Genomic DNA, 24,478 nt, shown 5'->3' on the forward strand with positions numbered 1-24,478 from the left:
CACACTGGGGGCAATATGCTGGACACACTGGGGCAGATTGCTGGACACACTGGGGCAGATTGCTGGACACACTGGGGGCAATGCTGCACACTGGGGCAGATTGCTGGACACACTGGGGGAAATATGCTGGACACACGGGGGCAATATGCTGGACACACTGGGGCAGAATGCTGGACACACTGGGGCAGATTGCTGGACACACTGGGGGCAATGCTGCACACTGGGGCAGATTGCTGGACACACTGGGGGCAATGCTGGACACTGGGGCAGATTGCTGGACACACTGGGGGCAATACTGCACACTGGGGCAGATTGCTGGACACACTGGGGGCAATATGCTGGACACACTGGGGGCAATATGCTGGACACACTGGGGCAGATTGCTGGACACACTGGGGGCAATGCTGGACACACTGGGGGCAATGCTGGACACACTGGGGCAGATTGCTGGACACACTGGAGGCAATGCTGCACACTGTGGCAGATTGCTGGACACACTGGGGGCAATGCTGCACACTGGGGCAGATTGCTGGACACACTGGGGGCAATGCTGGACACTGGGGCAAATTGCTGGACACACTGGGGGTAATATGCTGGACACACTGGGGCAGATTGCTGGACACACTGGGGGTAATATGCTGGACACACTGGGGCAGATTGCTGGACACACTGGGGGCAGTGCTGGACACACTGGGGCAGATTGCTGGACACACTGGGGGCAATATGCTGGACACACTGGGGCAATATGCTTGACATACTGGGGCAGATTGCTGGACACACTGTCTGGGGGCAATGCTGGACATACTGGGGCAGATTGCTGGACACACTGGGGGTAATATGCTGGACACACTGGGGCAGATTGCCGGACACAATGTCCGGGGGCAATACTGGACACACTGGGGCAATGTGCTGGACACACTGGGGCAGATTGCTGGACACACTGGGGCAGATTGCTGGACACACTGGGGGTAATATGCTTGACATACTGGGGCAGGTTGCTGGACACACTGGGGGCAGGACTGGAGGCATGGACAGAATGTAGATACGGGGCATGATTGGAGACACGGGGCAGAATGAAAGACATGGGGAAGGATGGATATGATAGAGACAGATGGGGCAGGATGGGGAGATCATATGGGGTAGAATGGATACTCATGAGGGCAGGATGCGAGAACATATGGCTGGAGCCAGGAATGAGATAAACGGGGCCAGGATGCGGAATATTATTACCATAGGGGCTAATTAAGGGATATTATTACTGCAGTGATGTATTTATTTTATTTTTTGAGTATACTGCTTTAAATGGGGGGGGGGTCCTGTTACTGTGTAGAGTGACACTATGTCGCCTTTTTTTCTTCATGTGGTGTAAAGTAGAAGTTGTGAAAAATTAAGTAATGTGTTCTGCAAGCAGAGCTTGAGATAACTGTTATTTCCTGCAGAAACGAGTCCTGGCTGGAAGAAATGATGGCGGTCTGTGCTGGATGAAAGATGAAGGACTTCACCTAGAGACGTCACTGGTGAGTATGGAATATCATGTGAGGCCAATGGCCATTATACAGTATTAAGCATCATGTGTGGCCCTTATACAGCATGGAGCATCATGTGTGGCCATTATACAGTATGGAGCATCATGTGTGGCCATTATACAGTATGGAGAACTGTGTGGCCATTATACAGTATGGAACATCATGTAGGGCCATTATACAGTATGTGGAGCCCTGCGTAGCCATTATACAGTATGGAGCACTGCGTAGCCATATTTTTGGGGGGTTTTAATTATTGTATATGAAACAGTGTGATCAGGTTGGGACTTGGATATGGGTGTGATTAGTTGTGAAATGGGTGTGGTTAGAGGCGTGGCCTAAAATTTGCCGCGGCGCACTACGTGCGCTGCAACCTTTAGACCTTTTTCCCTTCTTCAAAAGTTGGGAGGTATGGTACCGCATTTCCCAGATGACAGCAAGTGCTGCAAATCCCATAGGGAATGAACGAAACCAAACGCAGTCTTGCCGTAAGTGATCCGTTACACAGCAGATGCAGAAAAACTGCCCAATCTGCTGCAAAAGGCGACTTTCACAACAGCGATTCTTGCCAAAAGTCTATGCAGATAGTGTCATACTCACCAATGGGGGAGGCAACACTAAAAGTGCCTAGGGCAGCAGAAACTCTAAATACGGCCCTGGCCACACCATGAGTTTATCTCCTTTTATGCCCATAGCAGCCAATGACTCAGAGGTATTCTTTGCAGCATGAGATGGTGCATTGTCATGCATGAAGATGATTTTGCTCCTGAAGGCACTTTTCTGCTTTTTATACAATGGAGGAAAGTTGTCAGTCAGAAACTCTATATACTTTGCAGAGGTCATTTTCACACCTTCAGGAACCTTAAAGGGCCCTACCAGCTGTTTCTCCATGATTCCGGCCCAAAACATGACTCCTCAACCTCCTTGCTGTTGTTGCAGCCTTGTTGGGACATGGTGGCCATACACCAACCATCCACTACTCCATCCATCTGGACCATCCAGGGTTGCTCAACACTCATAAGTAAATAAGAATGTTTGGAAATTAGTCTTCATGTATGTGTGGGCCCAATGCAACCATTTCTGCTTGTGAACACTGTTTAAGGGTGGCCGAATAGTAGGTTTATACACCACAGCAAGCCTTTGAAGGAGCCTACACCTTGAGGTTCGAGGGACTCCAGAGGCACCAGCAGCTTCAAATATCTGTTTGCTGCTTTGTAATGGCTTTTTAGCAGCTGCTCTCTTAATCTGATGAACTTGCCTGGCAGAAATCTTCCTCATTATGCCTTTATCAGCACAAACACATCTGTCCTCAGATACAGCCACAAATCTCTTAACAGTACGATGATCACGCTTAAGTTTTCAGGAAATTTCTAATGTTTTCATCCCTTCACCAAGGCATTGCACTATTTGATGCTTTTCAGCAGCAGAGAGATCCTTTTTCTTTCTCATGTTACTTGAAAACTGTGACCTGCTTAATAATGTGGAACATCATTTTTAAGTAGTTTTCCTTTAATTAGAATCACCTGGAAAACTAATTATCCCATGTGTTTAAGATTGATTTCAGTGATCCATTGAGCCCTGAGACACAGTACCATCCACAAGTTTATTTGAAAAACAAAACAATTAAATCTTTATCACACTTAAATCCAATTTGCATAATAATTTGGAACACAGTGTATATATATATTTCTTTTTTTTTCATGTGCTCAGTCTGGGCTTATCTATACTTAATATTGCAGGCGGTGAGTAGCATTAGGATGTTTTTACATTATGCCATTTAAATGACTGACTACTGGCACATATTTCCATTCATAGATGTAACAGGCCAACACCATAATAATTTGTGTAGGGAACGACGAGTAATAGATCGTTCAGTGCGTATAGCTTGCACTATTATCGGCTTATCGGTTATCAGTGCGGATCCTGTTTACACAGGATGAGGTACTGCTGAGAGTGATCATCTTTTGGGAAAAAAACAAAAGATCATTTTACCAGATGAAAGAGCATTTTCTTTGTTTGTTGGGTGATCAACCACCTGTAAGCACTGCACAATGAATGGCAATATACTACATTTTTCGGACTATAAGATGCACCCCAAAGACAAATAGGGAAATAAATTAATGCATCAAATGTGGTCCGTCTTACAGTCCGAGTTCAGGTTACCGGGGGTAGGTGATTGGGAGCGCTGGTGGAGCGGGGTTACGGGAGGTGTTCGGTGGTCTGGCAATGATCTGTCTCTAATCCCAGGCTGATGCAGCAGGTTTGGCAGTGGTGCGGGGGAACCGCTAACATTTTGTGAAAGCCCAGAGTCCCTGCACTTCCATTGCTGTAATGTGGTGGCCTCTGGGAAAGTGGCCGTTGAAGGTGGAGCATGCACAGAATGAGATCTTGGAACAGAGATCTCGTCTCCCAAGATCTTGTTACCGAGATCTCAATCTGCACATGCGCCACCTTCAGCGGCCTCTTTCCCAGAGGCCACCACATTACAGCAATGGAAGTGGGGGGGCTCTGAGCTTTCACAAAATGTTAGCGGAGCCCCGGCACCACCGAGCAACGCCGAAACTGCCGTACCAGCCTGGGATGGGAGTCAGATCATCACCCTGCAGAGTCAGACCACCAAACACCTCCTCTTCCCAGGCCAGGGCCGGGAATCATGCGACTCCTGCTGCCGCCACACTCCTGGTAAGTACATCAGGACCATAAGACGCACCCTCATTTTCCCCAAAATTGTTTAGGAAAAAAAGGGTGTCTTATAGTCCAAAAAATACGGTATATTCCTAGGAAGGCTCGTTTCCAATAAACTTGCAGTGTAAATGCATCTTTCATAGTGTAGCATGCCATATGTAATGTAATAATTATTACCTGAGTACTGAACTTCCATTTTGACAATCAGACAGTGGGAACAATATACAGTAGCTAGTAAAGGTGGACAGCTTTCTAGCATAACAGAAGATTCCTAGCTATATCACAAGTTAATTAGTGCTCATTTCACATGGATTACTACAATCTGTATGGCGATAAAATGATCCATAACACCGTTCCCGACTTTCCATTTTTTTTTTTGCACTTTTGTTTTTTCCTCCAATTCTTCCAAGAGCTATAACTTTTTTACTGCTTGATAGCCATATGAGGGTTTGTTTTTTTCTAAAAAAATTGTACTTTTGAATATCATCATTCCTTTTAATATGTGATGTACAGGAAAGCAGTAAAAAAAATCCAAATGATGCAAAATAGTGAAAAGACGCAATCCTGGAATTGTTTTTTTTTTAACTTACAATGTTCATCATTCAGCTGTTGGAGGCAGATCATGGCTGAATAACACAGTCATCATCTGCCGGGAAAGATGTGGGCTTGACTTTCAAGCTCGCATCAAAGTCAGGGGCCGGCATATGATGTAACTGTAAGTCATATGTCAGGAAGGGGTTAATATGATCAATTTGTCTCCATATGGCATGCATAGTGTTATGCGGGACATCTCCTCCTGTTTACAGGGAGCGATAAACTGCTGACAACAATGATTGACTGGCCCACAAAAGTGATCCAATCAGTAGACGAATGACCGATTCACTCATCTGTTGGCTGATCAGATACAAGAGTTCTATAATTCACCAGTTTCTTACAATATTATATTATGTATGGCATTCTAACAGTACTCATGATATCCCAGTCAGCGATTCACCAATTCATTCATTCCATGTTGTAACTGTCCATAAATTATTACATTATGTTGTAGTGATTTTTGTCATATTGTAGTCATGGTGTTACATTGAATTTTCAAAGTCTCACTTATCATTTCTAGTCCAAAAGTAAGCAGCCATAATGAATAAGATATAGTAGTGGCAAATTCAGCACTACTGTTTTAAAGAGGTCTTCTCAGCTCTCCTTTTATGTCTGTCCATGTAAAGATGTGCAGAATATTCTACATATTCTGAAGCACCTTTTCTTTGATCTTTGCATTGTGCCTTTCCTCTATTATTCCTATGTATGATTAAAGTGACAAATGGGTGTTACAATTGGGGGTGTGTCCCTACTCAGGCTGACTCTGTCCAATCAGCGCTGAGAGTAACAGAGTGTGTAGGGACACGCCTCTTTGATATGGGGGAAAGGTTACACCCAGGTATTTCTATGAGGAAGTACAGAACAGCAGCACAATGTGGCGCTATTATTTCAGCGTTTATCTCCTAAAAGAGCTATGTTAGGAATGGTGATGGCTACAAGTCGTAAAGGTATGTGCATGTGTTTAGCATTTGTAGCAAATTTTCCTGTTGCAAAAACCAAAGTGTTGGCAGGAAAGAATGCTGCAAAAAATCTGTGCATTTTGTATGCCTTTTTTGTGAAACAATTCACAACATGGAGATTTGAAACAACACCTTTAGGCTATGTGCACACGTTCCGAATTTTTCACTTTTTTTGGCGGTTTTTCGCTATAAAAACGCAATAAAACCGTGAAAAAAACACATACATTAAGCATCCTATTATTAGAATGCAATCCGTAATTTTTGTGCACATGTTGCGATTTTTTTCCGCCGTGGAATCGCATTCCGGAAAAAAGCGCAGCATGTTCATTCCTTGTGGGGAATCGCGGGGATTCCGCACACATAGGAATGCATTGATCAGCTTACTTTCCGCATGGGGCTATGCCCACCATGCGGGAAGTAAGCGGATCATATGCGGTTGGTACCCAGGGTGGAGGGGAGGAGACTCTGCTCCAGGCCCTGGGAACCATATAATTGTTAAAAAAAAAAGAATTAAAATAATAAATCATGATATTCTCACCTTCCCGCGTCCCTCGCAGCATTCCCGCTTCTCGCGATGCTCCCGTTCCCAGTGATGCTTTGCGGCAATGACCTGTGATGATGTGGGTCTCACGAGACCGCTACGTCATCTGAGGTCATTGCCGCTAGGCATTATTGGGAACGGGAGCATCGTGAGGACCAGGAAGACCGCCAGGGACACCGGAAGGTGAGAATATCATGATTTATTATTTTTTTATTATTTTTAACATTAGATCTTTTTACTATTGATGCTGCATAAGCAGCATCAATAGTAAAAAGTTGGTCACACTTGTCAAACACTATGTTTGACAAGTGTGACCAACCTGTCAATCAGTTTTCCAAGCGATGCTACAGATCGCTTGGAAAACACTAGCATTCTGCAAGCTAATTACACTTGTAAAATGCTAGTGTTTAGCGGGAAAACGCATGCCAATTCCGCATGCGTTTTACTCGCGGCACAGTTGCGGAATTGCTGCGGAAAGTTCCGCAGCAATTCCGGATGTGTGCACATAGCCTAAGGTTCAAATCAGCATGGAGATAAATAAGAAGTGTGTGTATGAGACTTTAGAAATCCCATACATTTTTGGTTGCAAAAATGCGTTGAAAGAAACAACTAAAAAAAAGCTGCGTGTGAACAAGCCCTAAAGTTGCAAGAAATCAAAGGGATGTTCCCAGGCTGTAAATGTATGCTGCATACAGTATTCCATGTGTGACAAAAACTACTTAATTTGATGAGAAAAAAACTAAAAGTAATATATACCATAAGCATGTAAAGAAGTAGGTAACCAGAACTGATGCAAATATTTATATCACATAATAAGACTTGCATGCATTTCTAAGTAACTATGGGGAATTGTACAAATGCTATAAATCCTATAAGGTGTTCAGAACATTTCTTCTTCTTCCACCAACCTTTTCCTGTGGAATAAAATTAGCAAGTACATTTCTCTAAGAGTAAATGGGGAAACAAAGAATACCACTCACCTGTTTGGCTAAGCTGTGATGTGCTCCTACTTCTCCGGGACACTATGGCAACTACTTTGGCACTCAAGCTTGGTCTTCTTTTCTTTCCACATGTCATAACCGTACCCACAGCTGTATCAGACTGGCTTCCATCATTGTGTTCTAGCTTGTAGATCTCGCCACTTACACTTGTGCTCTTAGTAATTCTCCCTGAATATCCCATCCGTCTGCCTTGCATCCTGGTGGAATAAACACAGCAATATTCCAGAAATATTCAACATACCGTACTTAAAAGCACAACATGTTGGAGTACATTTTATAATATGAGCGCTTCCAGTCATCAATCTGTACTTTACAATTTTTGGAATCAGTTTGACACTGCTGTATTTTTCTGACAGTAAGTGTACAGTGTCTATATTTTAACTTTTTTATCTACATGGCTCCAAATTAATTTAATTACAATATTTTATGGGAGGATGGAGTTCAGTTTTCGTTTTTAAAGTGGTTATCTACTACTCGGACAACACCTTCTCAATCCTCAGGTTTCCCCTTTGTAAAATGACAACTCTTATACTCAGCTCTGGTACCGGCGCAGTTCCAGCGGTGTTGGCACTGGCTCTCTCAGGGATCACATGACATTATTATGTCAGCGCTTGCTTCACTCTTCCGGCCTTTCAACAAATACACATACATCTGGGGGAAGTCAGAGCTGATTCTCTCTCATTTCCTTCGAATGTATGTGATATGTTAAAGGCAGGGAGAGTGAAGCAAGCGCTGATTGGCCGCAGGGATCACATGACATAACAATGTTACACAATCCATGGGAGAGCCAGTGCAGACAATGCTGGAAGGGCGCCGGCACCGGAGGCGAGTATAGTTGTTATTATTCTACAAGGGGGAAACAAGAGGTTTGAGAAGGGGTTGTCCGAGTAATGGACAACTTCTTTAAGGTCCATTTGGACTTGCTGGCTGTTGAATAAAACATTTGTTAATAAAAGATGATTGGCTATAACCAAACCTGCTTAGACAGGCTGACCAGACGTTTATGTACATGAACAAATTGTTAAAGGGGTTGTACCAAGAGGGAAAGTTAATCAGTACCAAATTGGATCGGGAATATCTTCTCGATTGTTGAGGGTTTGACTGCCGGTTCTTAGGTTCACTGTGGGCCAAACCGCTGATTCAGAGAACCAAGAGAATGTAATGGTGGTTGATCATCCTCAACTCCACTATATTCATTCTCTATGGGACCACCGAACATAGGTGACCACAGCTATTCCTCAACATTCCCATTAAGAATGAATAGAGTGCAGTTGTGCATTATCGACCACCGCTCCAGTCATATGGAGCGCTTCAAAGCTCCAGTTCTCAGAATCCAGTGATATGGAAGTTATCATCTAAATAGGGAATAACTTAGAAAAAAGATCTGAAAACAACGTTATTTAGCAAAAATATTAAAAACTCTCAAAGGCTTCCCCATATATCAATAAAGGGGTATTCCCATCTCTAATATCCTATCCCACTATGTAGTAGATGTTATAGTCATATCAGCAAATACCTCCAATTAGAAATTTAGTATAGTTCTACTGATTTGCTATGTTGCTTACCCCATGTGCAGGGTATTGCAGGACCTTAGGTATCCATGGTTACGACCTCTAACAACTGTCAGTATGTGTGTGGTCATAACCTTGAAGACCTAAGCTACTGCAATTCCCTACATGTGATAAGTAACAAAGCGAACCAGAAGAACTATACCACATTTCTAATTGGAGGTATTTCATAATATTATTACGCCTACTACATATTTGATAGAATCTTGTATATGGGAATACCCCTTTATATATAATGCGGTAATGTAAAAATGTATGAAACAGTGATCAGATATTCCATAACTATATGATCACACATCTACTAACCATACTGTCTGTGAGGCCATCTATTCATAACAAAAATCTGACTTGGCACCTTCATTACTGAGATGAGCCCCTCCAAACATTTACAGAATATACAATCAATACACTCCCTGACAGAAGTTATGTCGCTTATCCATGTTATGTAAATAAAAGCTTAACCTGACACTAAATTCATCCATTGGTTGTATAAATTATTCTTTTGAAAGCTGAAACCCTCCGAAATGTGGTTTAGGTTAAGAAAATAAATTGGCATCAATGCAGAAATATTGATCAGTTAATGGACACAGAATGGTCAGATTTTGGCAAGACAAAAGTTTTGTCACCCACAGAAAGTAATGTGATATTCAAACAAATAATTAACTTAACCCCTTACTGACATTGGACGGGATAGTACGTCCGATGTCAGCTCCCCTGCTTTGATGCAGGGCTCCGCGGTGAGCCCGCATCAAAGCCGGGACATGTCAGCTGTTTTGAACAGCTGACATTTGCCCGCAATAGCGGCGGGTGAAATCGCGATTCACCCGCCGCTATTAACTAGTTAAATGCCGCTGTCAAACGCAGACAGCGGCATTTAACTACCGCATCCGGCCGGGCGGCCGGAAATGACAGCATCACCGACCCCCGTCACATGATCGGAGGTTGGCGATGCTTCTCCATTGTAACCATAGAGGTCCTTGAAACCTCTATGGTTACTGATCGCCGGTAGCTGTGAGCGCCACCCTGTGGTCGGCGCTCACAGCACACCTGATTTTCTACTACATAGCAGCGAACAGCAGATCACTGCTATGTAGCAGAGGCGATCGTGCTGTGCCTGCTTCTAGCCTCCCATGGAGGCTATTGAAGCATGGCAAAAGTTAAAAAAAAAGTTAAAAAAATGTGAAAAAAATAAAAAAAATATAAAAGTTTAAATCACCCCCCTTTCGCCCCAATCAAAATAAATCAATAAAAAAAAATCAAATCTACACATATTTGGTATCGCCACGTTCAGAATCGCCCGATCTATCAATAAAAAAAAGCATTAACCTGATCGCTAAACGGCGTAACGAGAAAAAAAATCGAAACGCCAGAATTAGGTTTTTTTGGTCGCCGCGACATTGCATTAAAATGCAATAACGGGCGATCAAAAGAACGTATCTGCACCGAATCATTAAAAACGCCAGCTCGGCACGCAAAAAATAAGCCCTCAACCGACCCCAGATCATGAAAAATGAAGACGCTACGAGTATCGGAAAATGGCGCAATTGTTTTTTTTTTTTTTTTTTAGCAAAGTTTGGAATTTTTTTTCACCACTTAGGTAAAAAATAACCTAGTCATGTTAGGTGTCTATGAACTCGTAATGACCTGGAGAATCATAATGGCAGGTCAGTTTTAGCATTTAGTGAACCTAGCAAAAAAGCCAAGCAAAAAACAAGTGTGGGATTGCACTTTTTTTGCAATTTCACCACACTTGGAATTTTTTTCCCGTTTTCTAGTACACGACATGGTAAAACCAATGATGTCGTTCAAAAGTACAACTCGTCCCGCAAAAAATAAGCCCACACATGGCCAAATTGACGGAAAAATAAAAAAGTTATGGCTCTGGGAAGGAGGGGAGTGAAAAACGAACACGGAAAAACGAAAAATCCCACGGTCATGAAGGGGTTAAAATACAAATATATGTTGCATCACATTGGTGAATGAAGTTGTGGTGCTATTAGAGTCATATTTAATATTTTATGTGACTTCCATGAGCTTGAAGGACTGCATCCATGCGGTTCAACAATGATTCATACAATTTATTAATGAAGTCATCAGGAATAGCAAAGAATGTAGTCTTACATGCCTCACAGAGTTCATCTAGATTCTTTGGTTTTGTCGTCCAAGCTTCCTCTTTCATCCTACCCCAATCATGCTCAATGATGTTCATGTCTGGTGACTGGACTGGCCAGTCCTTGAGCATCTTGATCTTTTTTGCCTGGAGGAACTTTGTTGTAGAGATGGAGGTATGAGATGGACCACCATCCTGCTGCAGAATTTGACCCCTTTTAGGATTTGGAATATAAGAGGTAGCTAATACTTCTTGATATTTTAGGCTATTGATATTGCCTTCCACCTTGCAAATGTTTCGCACACCCCCATACTGAATGTAACCCCAGACCATGATCTTTCCACCACCAAATTTAGCTGTTTTCTGGGTGTGTGTTGGATCCATACGGGCTCCAGTAGGTCTCCTGTAGTATTTGCGGCAGCTGTGGTGTAATTCTACTGAAGATTCATCAGAGAAATCCACCTTCTGTCACTTTTCCAGCGTTCATCTATTTAGCAGGCTGTGGGACTTTGCAAATGCCACACGGTTTTTTATTTGCCTTTTGCTTAGTGCTGGCTTCTGGGCACTGATTCGACCATGGAGGCCATTTCGAGACAGAAACCTACAAACTGTTCTAGTTGACACGGGGACTTGAGGTAACCAGGCCTGTTGGAGCTCTGCTGCAGTGGAAGAGAGGCTTGCTTTGGATTTTCTAACCAACAAACGTTCCTCCTGAGCAGTTGTCTTGTGGGGTCTGCCGGACCTGGGCTTGTCAAACACATCTCCAGTCTCTTCAAATCTTTTTTTTAATTCTGTGTTCTTGACGATGAGACACATTAAAGGTGCCAGTCACCTCTTCAGTGGATCTGGTCTTCAGCCTCTTGATAATCCAGGCTTTGGTCGCAGGGTGGATTTTTGGCATGTTGTCAGAGCTCAAGTTGCAGTTCAAGTGAAGGTCTTGAGTGCTGGGTTACTTTTTATACACACACACTAATTAACCGATCATTTACTGAGCACAAGTGAGAATGTAAACTAGGATTGGGTGCATTACATGACCAGGCGACAAAACTTTTGTCTTGCCAAAATCTGACCATTCTGTGTCCATTAACTGATCAATATTTCTGCATTGATGCCAATCTATTTTCTTAAGCTAAACCACATTTCGGAGGGTTTCAGCTTTCAAAAGAATAATTTATTATACAACCAATGGATGAATTTAACGTCAGGTTATAAGCTTTTATTTACATAACATGGATAAGTGACATAACGTCTGTCAGGGAGTGTATGTCATAATGTGGTAAATGTCCATTATACTGCAAGATAATTCTGCTCTCTATTTCTTAATTACCTTTATCGACTGTATCATCACCCAGTACGGAGAACTACTTATGTATGCATCATAGAACCTACCCAACGTCTTATGTAGGAACCTATTAATTTGCACATATCTATGCTTTTAAGGTGTTTTAGCGCATAAAGTCTACATTTTTAATTAAAACAATAATTTTCTCTTACCAGAGCCTTCTGCTTGGACGCTCAGATTGCTCGGACATAAAGCTTGTGCTGCTGAGACGTGAGGCACTACTGGTACGGGAAATGGCTGACACATCGCTGACATCACTATCTGATGATTTGGCTGAGACGTTGTCACAACTTCGATATTGATCTTTATGCAAGTTGTACTACAAGGAGAAAATAAAAAAGTACTTTAAACTCGAAAAACTGTCACTGTTCACAAAATATCTTAAGAGTAATATCTATATAATACAAACATTATGATTACAGTGTACACACGCGTATACAATATATAGGTATAAATATAAGTATATCTATCTATCTACACACCCACACACACATATACACACACCTCAAAATAGCCCTTATTGCTTATCAATTTTTGGTTATTTAAATAGCAGTGAGTGCAATAATAATATGACTGGCTATCATTGTAACATAAGAGCTGTATTTTAGCAATTCTAAATATTAAGTGGAAGGCAGCTGGAGTAATGTGTTAATAACACACATCAAAACCTGATGTTATCTCTATTCATAAACTACAGCTGACATTTATGACACCAGGAGAGAAGCTACCAGGAATGGTAGTTTATCGCTGAAGCTCTCCTGTATTATTCTTAGGAAACAGATAAGCATTTTAGAAATTGCTCATAATGCAATTAAATACTGTAATATGTTATATAAAGTGCTAGTAAGATCCTCTTTAATTAGTTATAATTAAATTGGAAAAAATATTTAATTGATCGCCATGTTTATGTTTTCAAAAGGAATCTAATCAATGTGGTGGTTAATCTCGTTATCTACTAATGAAATCGCCAAGCAAAGTTGTTAAATCTGTATCTATGTCAATTAAGGGAATGTTTTCCATTTTATTGTATTAATGCAATATACGGTAACTGTGTTCCCCTTATTAAGGAGAATAGAAAGTTATTATCTTCATTGCAGGTCAGATGCGATGTCCTCTACAGCTCCAAAGTAAGACTTGAAGTATCTGAAGAGTAGGAGTGGAGTGTACAGTGGTGCTTGACAGCTTGTGAATCCCTCAGAATGGTCCATATTTCTGTATACACTCAAGAGCAAAAGGGTAAAAATGTTTTGAACTTTTGACTTTCAGGCCCCATATTTCACCCTCCACTACTGCATCAATTGTGAGACTATGATCATTTCATAGAAAGTCATCTTGGCTATCTCATAGATACATTTGACTTGCTGCTATTTAGCATATGCTTAACTATGCAGATTTTCGTAATGTCACTGCATTGTTACTGTTTTACTCCTGGTAGTGGAAACATCTTTTTCTTCCTGTATACTAGGAATTACATCCTGTTCTTACATTCCCTAATAGGTCAGTGTATTATTACTGTAGGTTGATTTCCAAGTAAAAGGTCTCTGGTTTGAATTGAGGAGCAGCCATGAAAAAGATTTCCCAAGAAAAGAGAAACAGCATCATTATCCAGCTCATCGATAGCGGTCCTTGGACAAGAAAATTGCTAACCTGCATCATGTGAATGCCATGACAGTTGGAAGAATATGAAATGAAGTCCGTCCAAACATTCAAAAGCCCAAAGGTGGACGTTCAGGCAAAATATTGGAGTCAACTAGTCAGTTCATCAAAAGGTCTGTCGCGGCAAACAAGGCAGTTGGGGTGGCTCATATGCTTCGTAACAGTGAGGTCACAGACGTCCATGCAAGGCACAGACGTCCATGCAAGGACCGTGCAACGCACATTACACAAGTCTGGAATGGTGGCCTTAAAAAACGTGAAGAAGCCTTGACTTGAATATCGTCATAAGAAGCGTTGGCTCAAGTTTGCAAAAAAGTACGAAAAGTGGAGAGTAGAAGATTGGAAACGAGTGATTTGGAGCGATGAGAAGAAAGTCAATAGACAAGGCTCTGATGGGTACAAATGGGTTGAAATGCACAAGGGAAAAAGGGGGAAATTGAAGGAACTGTCAAGTTCGGCAGTGGACGCCTAATGATATGAGGTTGTTTCACAGCCAAAGGAGTGGAAACTTGACCAGGATTGATGGTGGTCTCAATAATGAGCTTTATGCGAGTATTCTAAAAGACGCATTACTTCGTTTACTAAAGTTCTATGGGTATAAAAAGGACGATAGTGTTCCAGCAGGACAACAACCCAAAAGGATACGTCGAGATTTGTGAAGAAATGGTTCAATGACAATGAAGTAGAGATGCTGGTTTGGCCCCCGCAGTCCCCAGACTTCAACCCAATCAAACATTTGTGGGTAGAGTTGAAGAAAACGCTGTATACATACCCAAGTGAGTAGACCAGTATGCACCAACTATGAGAACATGTAGAAGAGGCCTAGGACATGCTTGATTCTGATCGACAGCATGCCCAGAAGGGTTCAGAAGTGGTGAAAGTCAAAGGTGGATTTACAAAATACTAGCAAAATTATAAAAATTTAAATTTAGATTTTTAAGAGCGAAACTGTAACAATGCAGTGACATAAAAAGAATCTGTATAACTAATCATATGCAAAATAGTTGCAAGTCAAATTTATGTATGAGATAGCCAAGAAGACTGCTTATAAAATTATGATAGTCTCATGTTTGAAGTAGTGGATGGTGACATATGAAGGCTGAAAGTCAAAAGTTCAAAACATTGTTACCCTTTTGCTCATCAGTGTATATCTGATCTAAAACTACAGTGGATATATCAAGTCTGCACACCATTGTTAAAATGTCAGGGTTTTGTCAAGTAAAGAAGTCATACCAAGAAGAATCATCAGAGAACTTTTTCTACCTTTAATGTTCCCTGTAATCTGTACAATTCAATTGGAAAACAAAATTAAATCATTGCGAGGGGGGAAATAAAAATAATGAGTTTTATTTTATTACAGCATTCAGTCTTTTGGTTAGAAGTCTAGCCGCATGGCACATCTAGAATTGACATTTTTTGCCCACTCTTCCTTGTATTAGTACTTTAAATTTGTCAATTTGCCAGGTCATCTGCTGGGTACAGCCCTTTTCAGGTAAACTTACAGATTTTCATTTGGATACAGGTCTGGGCTATTCCAAAACGCAGATCTTCTTCTGGTGAAACCAATCTTTTGTTGATCTGGATGTATGCTTAGGGTCAGTGTCGTGCTGAAAGGTTCAATTATTCTTGATCTTCAGCTTTCCAGCAGAGGTTTGGAGGTTCTGATGCAAAATTGTCTGATATTTGGATATGTTCATAATTCACTCTAAAGTGACAAAAGCCCCAGTTCCAGCTGCTGAAAAATAGCCCCAAAACAGAATGCTATCTTCACCATGCTTCACTGTGGTTATGATGTTCTTTTGGTGATTTGCAGTGTTAGCATACACCAAACATAACTTTCAGAATTATGGCTAAAAAGTTCAACATTGAGTATACCATTTTTTCCCATATGCTATTGACTTGCTATAGGTTTTAGCAAAACATACCTGGGCTGAGATATTTTTCTTGGTAAAAATAAGGTTTTCTTCTTGCCACCCTACCCCACAAGTCAGACATATGACGATTATGGGAAATCATTGTCAAATCCAGTACACAACCAGTACTTGCCATAATTCCTACAGCTCATTTAATGTTGCTGTAGGGCTTTTGGCATCTCCTGGACCCTTTTCCATCTCACCAATTTTTTAGGGCCGTTCATTTGTAGGTAACGCCATTGCTGTGCCAAATTGAATTCACTTCTTAATGACCATCTTCACAGTGTTCCATGGTATATCTATATCTGAGTCGGGGGGGGGGGGGGCTCCGCTGCATCGTACTTTTAACTGTTTTGGTATCTTGGATATGAATATGTTGTGCCTATAATACTGTATGGAGGACTATGTGGGGCCCATAATACGGTATGAAGGACTATGTGGTTCCCCTAAAACTGTATGATGCACTATGTGGTGCCCATAATACTGTATGGGGGACTATATAAGAGGAAAATGACTTTGTAACATCTGCAAAGTTGTGAGATATGCTCTTCTGTGACTCCGCCAACTATTACATTTTTTTGGGGGGAGGGGGCTAAATAGAATTTCTGCTATGGGGCCCCATGATTTCTATGTATGCTTCTGCTTTGTACGATTATATATGTGTTGTCTCAGTGGAGCATGGCGAGCTCCAAGCAAGGGACAGGAACGTGATTAAACTGTGATCAGGTGCTATACCAATAACTGAATGAAGTTTGCCGATTTCCAAGACTACGATTTATGAACTTGTTAGGGAATGGTTTGCAAGGCATCCCTAAATTTCTACTTAAACCTTCAAATAAAGTTTAGATTTCTAAGTAGGACATGGCAGCCTCTGTTTTTCAGGGACTAGCCATGGGTACCAGCAAGAAGGCATATACTGGTGGTCAAAGGTTTAGTAGCCCACCCTGAGAATACCAATGATATTACATCGTGCTTGCTACTTAAGGATATGCACAGACCTTTCTCTGGTGATTAGTTTTTTTTCGAGATTTTAGCCTTAACACCTACTGTTCAATAACTTCATGTTCATCATGACGTGATTTCATTGTTGCGATGGTGATGCACACACAACATTGCCCCAAGTTGGCTAATCCAAAAAAAAAAGGAGCCGGTGATGCCAACAGGTATGAAACTGGTTCACAGGACTCCCGTGTGACGGCCACAGAGAACTAAGGGTATGTGTCCACGTTCAGGATTGCATCAGGATTTGTTCAAGATTTTCCATCAGTATTTGTAAGCCAAAACCAGGAGTGGAACAATTAGAGGAAAAGTATAATAGAAACATATGCACCACTTCTGCATTTATCACCCACTCCTGGTTTTGGCTTACAAATACTGATGGAAAATCCTGACCAAATCCTGATGCAATCCTGAACGTGGACACATACCCTAATGTGGCTACTGGACCCAGGTCCTTTCTGAACCTTTAAAATCTGTACATAGTTCCTGCAAATATGGATTTATAAACACTAAGAAAATTCTGTTATTTTATGAAAGTACCGTATGTTTGAAATTAAGACTCTCTTCACATCATGTTCTGGGTCGTAACTATATAAACTGTCCACCCACATTCTGATCCAGTGTGAAGGAAAAAAATGGGGTAGCAGCAGGGGAGCTAACAGACTGCAAGAACAAGAAAGAATTGGATCTTTGATGTGTGAGAGTGTAGGATAGTCTTTTTCTTGTTCCTGTGTATTGATTGTACTGTGCTACAAGGTAATAAGAATGTTTTGAATATTTTTTTTATATTTTTAAAAATACTTATGAGATTTTATTGTGAGAAAGTAATACTGTAAGTTAACTTTATGCCAATGGTTGAAGGAGAGTAAACATTTTGCATGATTTACATTATGCTCATTAGCTGCTAAATGCATCAATTCTCCATTTATATCTAATGGATCAGCTAGTTGACCACACTGTGAAACAGGCTAAATCCTGCCAGTTCTTAGCACAAGGCTCCACTTTGCCATTCAGATGCTGTAAAGAATGTGTTACCCTTAATACTAGGGTTGAGCGACTTTTACTTTTTCAGGATCGAGTCGGGTTTCGCGAAACCCGACTTTGTCAAAAGTCGGGTCGGGTGAAATCAGCCGATTATTGCAAAAAGTCGGGGATCCGACCGAAACACAAAACCCAATGCAAGTCAATGGAGAATCAAAGTCGGCAGTGAGTGGAGGACAGGAAAACACCAACAGAGCCCATTTTAATGCCAAAAACATCAATTCTTGTTACTTAAGCTTGTCAATCTTAATTTACCTTATAATATTAGTTAGCCGTTGAAAATTTGGGGGTCATTTGGCAACAGTTGTGGGGGGAGTAGGGCTGGCTCAAGTTTTTCGTGGGCCCAGGAAACGCGGACTACGTCACGGCGGTGGAGCAGGGAGAGGTAAGTATTTCAACTTTGCAAGTGCTGTGATCCTGAGCAAGCAGGGGGGGCACACTCGTTCGCATTGCCACTGGCACAGGGCCCCTCAAAGTACGGCGTAGTGATTGACGGCGGGGCACCTGCCACCGGCAGAGACACTTTTGCGTACTATGAGGGGCCCTGTGCCAGTGACGTCGCCCACGAGTAAGCCCCCCCACCTGTTGAAGGAACCTGCACTTTCATCTGCACCTTCCTCTTTGTCCCCGTGTAAGGTGGTATAGTATGCGGGAAGGGGAACCAGACTTTCTGCAGGGTCAGATTCAGGCTGTGTAGAGTGCAAGGGGAATGTAGTGGTCTGTGTCAATGTACCAGCAGACTCATCTAGCAGTGGCTGGGCAATGGGCAGGAATGAGGAGGAAACACAGATATAGGCCCAAAATAAAAAAAAGTAGGCTAAAAGTTGTTAAAAATTGGTAACAGGAGTAAACAGGCGGCATTGGTTTGTTCAGTGGAGGAGAACAACAATCAGCGGCAGACACCGTTAGTAGGCCCAACCAAACAAGTAGGCCAAATGCAGTTTCATATTCTAAATATAGGCCGAAAGCCTGAAGATTGAAGCTCAGCTTTGTGTAGTAGAGGAAAACAAGAGGCAGCAGCAGACAACGTTACTAGGCCCAAACCAGGAACTAGGCCAAATGTAGTTTCATATTGTTGTTACAGGCCGAAAGCCTGAAGCTTCAAGCTCAGCTTTGTTTAGTAGAGGAAAACAAGAGGCGGCAGCAGACAATGTTACTAGGCCCAACCCAACAAGTACGCCAAATGCAGTTTAATATAAAAAATATTTAAATGAAAGCCTGAAGATTGAAGCGCAAGAAAAATAAACCAGGAGAACACCAAGGAGCGGCAGACACCGTTAGTAGGCCCCAACCCAACAAGTAGGCCAAATGCAGTTTAATATTTGAAACGGGACAACAGTTGAAGTTCAGCTTTGTTCAGTGAAGGAAAAAAAAGAAGCAGCGGCAGACATCGTTATTACGCCCAAATAATAAAGACAGTGGTAGTAGGCGCAAAGTATTAAATGGAGGCCAGGGCCCCTGTATATTTTAACTATCATCTATCATTTCAAATAATTCGTATTGGCAGTGCCATTTAAGGTTTTAACCGCACAGACTACACAGTGGTGGAGCTGGGAGAGGTAGTATTGCAAGTGGTAGAGCACTGTTCAAGCTGGGGGGGGAACACTCTCTCGTGGGCGGCGGTACTGGCACAGGGCGCCTCATATTACGACGGTGTAATATGAGTTGTGGTTCAGTGTCTCCCCCCAAAAAATGAGGAAGTCTGGTGGAAGAGGCCGTGGACGGGGGTTGCCAGCTGGTACTGATGGTGCTGGTGGTGCTGCATCTCGTGGTAGTGGCAAAAGCACAGTAGCACCTAAGGCTGGAGGTGTTCAGCCTGCGTCATCGTCTGGCTACACAAGGCCTCGAAGGCTCCCTTACCTGGGAGTAGGAAAACAGCTTTTAAAGCCGGAGAAGCAGGAAAAAGTGTTGTCTTTCCTTGCTGACTCACCCTCTAGCTCTTTCGCCTCCTCTTCCCAAAGTTCTAAATGTAAGAGCAGCCAGTCGTCACTGGATGCTCCCGGTCAGGAAAAAGACGTTTCCTTGTGTCCTTCTCCCAAACCAAAAGTGAAGGATGCATCAGGCGACACTACAGGTTACTCCATGAAGCTCTTTACACATACCGTGCCTGGGCAAGAAAGGGAAATTGTACACTGCCAATTACAAGAAGAATCGGACATGGAGTGCACTGATGCACAGCCACAGCTAGATTGTGATGCTGTTCCATTGACTCTGATCACTACATTGCCCTCGCAGTTTACTGAGCCAGAATGTGACCCTGATGAGACTATGGTGCCCAGTCCCGAACGCTATAGCACCTTACACGGTGACACTGAGGAAGGTGCACATGACATTGAGGAGGAGGTGATAGATGACCCAGTTGTTGACCCAGATTGGCAGCCATTGGGGGAAGAGGGTGCCGCTGCCACTAGCTCAGAAGCGGAGGAGGATGATCCGCAGCAGCCATCTACATTGCAACAGCTGTCATCTGGCAGGCCCGTATCAGGCCAAAAATGTTTGCAAAAAACAAAAACAGTTTTAGGAGAGCGTGGCCATTCGGTGAAAGTAGCACAGCGCACAATGCCTGAAAAGGTTTTCCATAGTAGGAAGAGTGTAGGGTAGCAATTTTTTAACCAAGATCAGAATGATCAGTCAAAAGTTATCTGTAAGAAATGCTCAAAGACCTTTAGCAGAGAGAAGAATCGTCAAAATTTTAATGCAACGTGCATGCTTAGACATTTAACCAGCATGCACTTGCAAGCCTGGACTAACTACCAAACGTCCCGTACTGTTGGTGCACCTGCTCGGAATGAAGGTAGTCAGCAATGCTACATTGCTTCCCTCACTGTAAGCCCACCGGTTAGGACACCACCAGCAGCAAATGTGGAGGTATCGTCGTAAGGCCAAAGCAGTCAGGGAATCACAAGGTTATTGGTAGGAAAGACTGTATGTAGGCCAACAACAAGAATACCATAACAAACTCTCTCTCAATCCGCCATGTCCACCACCACCACCGCTAGTTCCACCATATGCAGCTCTCCAGTCCAGCTCACCCTACAAGAGACTCTCGTTAGGAAAAGAAAGTACTCATCCTCTCATCCACGTACACAGGATTTCAACGCCCACATTGCTATACTAATCTCATTACAGATGATGCCCTACCATTTGTTTGAAAGTGAAGCTTTCAAAGACCTGATGGCCCACGCAGTACCACGCTATGACCTACCCAATTGCCACTTCTTTGCGAGAAAAGCCATCCCAGCCCTCCACCAGCATGTCAAAGACCGCACTGTCCATGCCTTGAGGCAATCAGTCAGTGGAAAGGTGCACCTCACAACAGATGCATGGACCAGTAGGCATGGCCGGGGACGTTACGTGTCCATCACGGCGCACTGGGTTAATGTGTAGGATGCAGGGTCCACAGGGGGCAGCCATACTGGGACAGTTCAGCCTATCCCACAATCTAAGGAAACAGTTGGCATAAGGCGTTCACCACTCCTCCTCCTCCCGAAGCGAAAGCTCATGCACAGAGCGCAGTTGCCCTACCACTCCATCCGCAGCTGCCAGTGTTGCAGACGGGGTGTTTCATTATCGAACAGCTAGTGGTAAGCGTCAGCAGGCTGTGTTTGAAATGAAGTGTTTGGGCGACAACAGACACACCGCGGAAGTACTGGTGGAGTACTTGCAGCAACAAACTCAGTCATGGCTGGGCAGTGTACATCTTGAGGCAAGGTATTCAGTGATAACGGAAGGAATTTTATGGCTGCCATAGCCCTTTCAGAACTGAAACACATACCTTGCCTGGCTCACACCTTTAACCTGGTGGTGCAGGGCTTCCTCAAAAATTATCCAAAGTTACCAGCCCTGCTCCTGAAGGTGCGAAGACTTTGCTCGCACATCTCCGGATGCCCATACACTCCAGCCGTATGCTGAACCATCAGCGATCGCTGAATCTTCCCCAGCACCGCCTAATAATCGACATTGCAACAAGGTGGAACTCCACACTGCACATGATTCAGAGGTTGTGCGAACAGAGGCGTGCTGTAAGTAATTTGTGGGAGGATACACGGGCAGGCACTTGGATGGCAGACATGGAGTTGTCTGGTGTGCAGTGGTCGACGCCATCATAAGCATTAACATCCCACTTATGCGTCTGCTGATGCAAAGTTTGATGCACATTAAGGAGCAGGCGTCTGCAGCCGAGGAGGAGGGAAGCCTTGATGACAGTCAGCCATTGTCTGCTCAGGGAACTGTCCAGGACGAATTGGCGGACGAAGAGGATGAGGAGGAGGATGATGGGGATGAATATGTATGGGAGGAGGATGATTCTCAGGTGGCAATAGAAACTGGTGGCAATGCAAGGTCTGGTACAGGTTTATTGCGGGACACTTGTGATGTTGATTTGCAAGAAAGTGGTCCTCAACCCAGCAGAAACAGTTAATTGACACCTGGAACATTGGCCCACATGGCTGAGTATGCCTTGCGTATCCTAAAAAGGGACCCCCGCATTGTTAAAATGATGACCGATGACGACAACTGGTTGGCCTGCCTCATGGATACAAGATATAAAGGAAAACTGAAAAATATCATGCCACATGAGAACCTAGGTCAAATATTGGCTACCAAACAAGCAACTCTTGTAGAACGTTTGGTTCAGGCATTCCCAGCACACAGCGGCGGTGATGGTTCTCACACGAGCTGCAGGGGGCAACATGGCAGAGGTGCTAGAGGTGCAGAAATCCGAAGTGGCGTTGGACAGAGGGGTTTTATGACAAGGTTGTGGAATGATTTCGCAATGACCGCTGACACGACAGGGACAGCTGCATCGATTCAAAGTGACAGGAGACAGCATTTGTCCAGTATGGTTACAAACTACTTTTCCGCCCTTATCGATGTTCTCCCTCACAGGTCATTCCCCTTTGATTACTGGGCATCTAAACTAGACACCTGAATTGCCAGAATATGGATTACAGGACCTCGATTGCCCTGCTGTCAGTGTGCTTTCAGAAAGAGTGTTCAGTGCTGCTGGTTCAATACTGACCAAAAAAAGGACACGTCTGGCTACCAAAAATGTTGATTAGCTAACCTTCATTTAAATTAACCAATCATGGATTTCACATTCTTTTGCCCCACCTTCCCCTGCTGACACGTAGCTTGCCTGAAAGATGACTTGCTTTTGGGGGGAGACACTGAACCCCAACTCTGGCCCTGTGGTATAACACAACACTATGAACATGGCAGAAAGTGGCTGCCTAATATACGACGCACTAGCAGTACAACTGAATATACACTGTGTGAGAATTTGAATCTCCATTTTTTGGGGGGAGACACTGAACCCTAACTCTGGCCCTGAGGTATAACACAACACTATGAACGTGGCAGAAAGTGGCTGCCTGATATACGACGCACTAGCAGTACAACTGAATATACACTGTGTGAGAATTTGAATCTCCATTTTTTGGGGGGAGACACTGAACCCTAACTCTGGCCCTGTGGTATAACACAACACTATGAACGTGGCAGAAAGTGGCTGCCTGATATACGACGCACTAGCAGTACAGCTGAATATACACTGTGTGAGAATTTGAATCTCCATTTTTTGGGGGGAGACACTGAACCCTTACTCTGGCCCTGTGGTATAACACAACACTATGAACGTGGCAGAAAGTGGCTGCCTGATATATGACACACTAGCAGTACAGCTGAATATAAACTGTGTGAGAAATACTATCTCACTTTTGGGGGGAGACACTGAACCACAACTCTGGCCCAGTGGTATAACACAACACTATGAACGTGGCAGAAAGTGGCTGCCTGATATATGAAACACTAGCAGTACTGCAGAATATAAACTGTGTGAGAAATACTATCTCACTTTTGGGGGGAGACACTGAACCACAGCTCTGGCCCAGTGGTATAACACAACACTATGAACGTGGCAGAAAGTGGCTGCCTGATATACGACACACTAGCAGTACAGCAGAATATAAACTGTGTGAGAATTACTATCTCGCTTTTGGGGGGAGAAACTGAACCACAACTCTGGCACAGTGGTATAACACAACACTATGAACGTGGCAGAAAGTGGCTGCCTGATATACGACACACTAGCAGTACAGCAGAATATAAACTGTGTGAGAATTACTATCTCACTTTTGGGGGGAGACACTGAACCACAACTCTGGCCCAGTGGTATAACACAACACTATGAACATGGCAGAAAGTGGCTGTAATTATTATTAGAAAAAAAAAAAAAATACTGCTATAACACGCTCTCTAGTCCCTACAATGATCTCAGGACAAGTATGGCAGCAATAAAAAAGGACTTAAAAAAAAAAAAGTGTGGACAAATAAACAAGACAGGTAACTGTGCAGAAAGGAGCAACAGGATTTTTGCTTTGAAAAAAGCAGTTGGTTTGCACAGCACCGTGCACACAGCTATGCAGCTGCTGCACTAAAATACGACCTCCACTGTCCCTGCACAAAAAGGTGGTGTGGGACAGTGAAAATCGCTCCAGCACAAGCGGTTTGGGGGTTTATATTTCCTCCCTAACTCTGTCCCTGCTT

At 43.2% G+C, this 24,478-nt stretch overlaps 1 protein-coding gene across 29 annotated transcripts in view; it reads right to left on the reverse strand.

The window, feature by feature from the left end:
- RIMS1 (regulating synaptic membrane exocytosis 1) overlaps positions 1-24,478 on the reverse strand; it is a 535,376-nt gene that overhangs the window by 148,428 nt on the left and 362,470 nt on the right. For 20 of the 29 annotated variants that reach the window (XM_077289909.1, XM_077289904.1, XM_077289921.1 and 17 more), the window contains 2 exons: positions 12,476-12,642; positions 7,283-7,500 (listed from right to left, as the gene is read on the reverse strand). The exons of the other annotated variants lie outside the window; for them this stretch is intronic. In XM_077289909.1, coding sequence (XP_077146024.1) covers positions 7,283-7,500; positions 12,476-12,642 — 385 coding nt within the window. The remainder of the gene's footprint in view (positions 1-7,282; positions 7,501-12,475; positions 12,643-24,478) is intronic. 29 annotated transcript variants of the gene reach the window in all.

This window comes from Ranitomeya variabilis, chromosome 2, assembly GCF_051348905.1.
Source record: "Ranitomeya variabilis isolate aRanVar5 chromosome 2, aRanVar5.hap1, whole genome shotgun sequence".
In the NCBI taxonomy this organism is placed as follows: Eukaryota; Metazoa; Chordata; class Amphibia; order Anura; family Dendrobatidae; genus Ranitomeya; species Ranitomeya variabilis.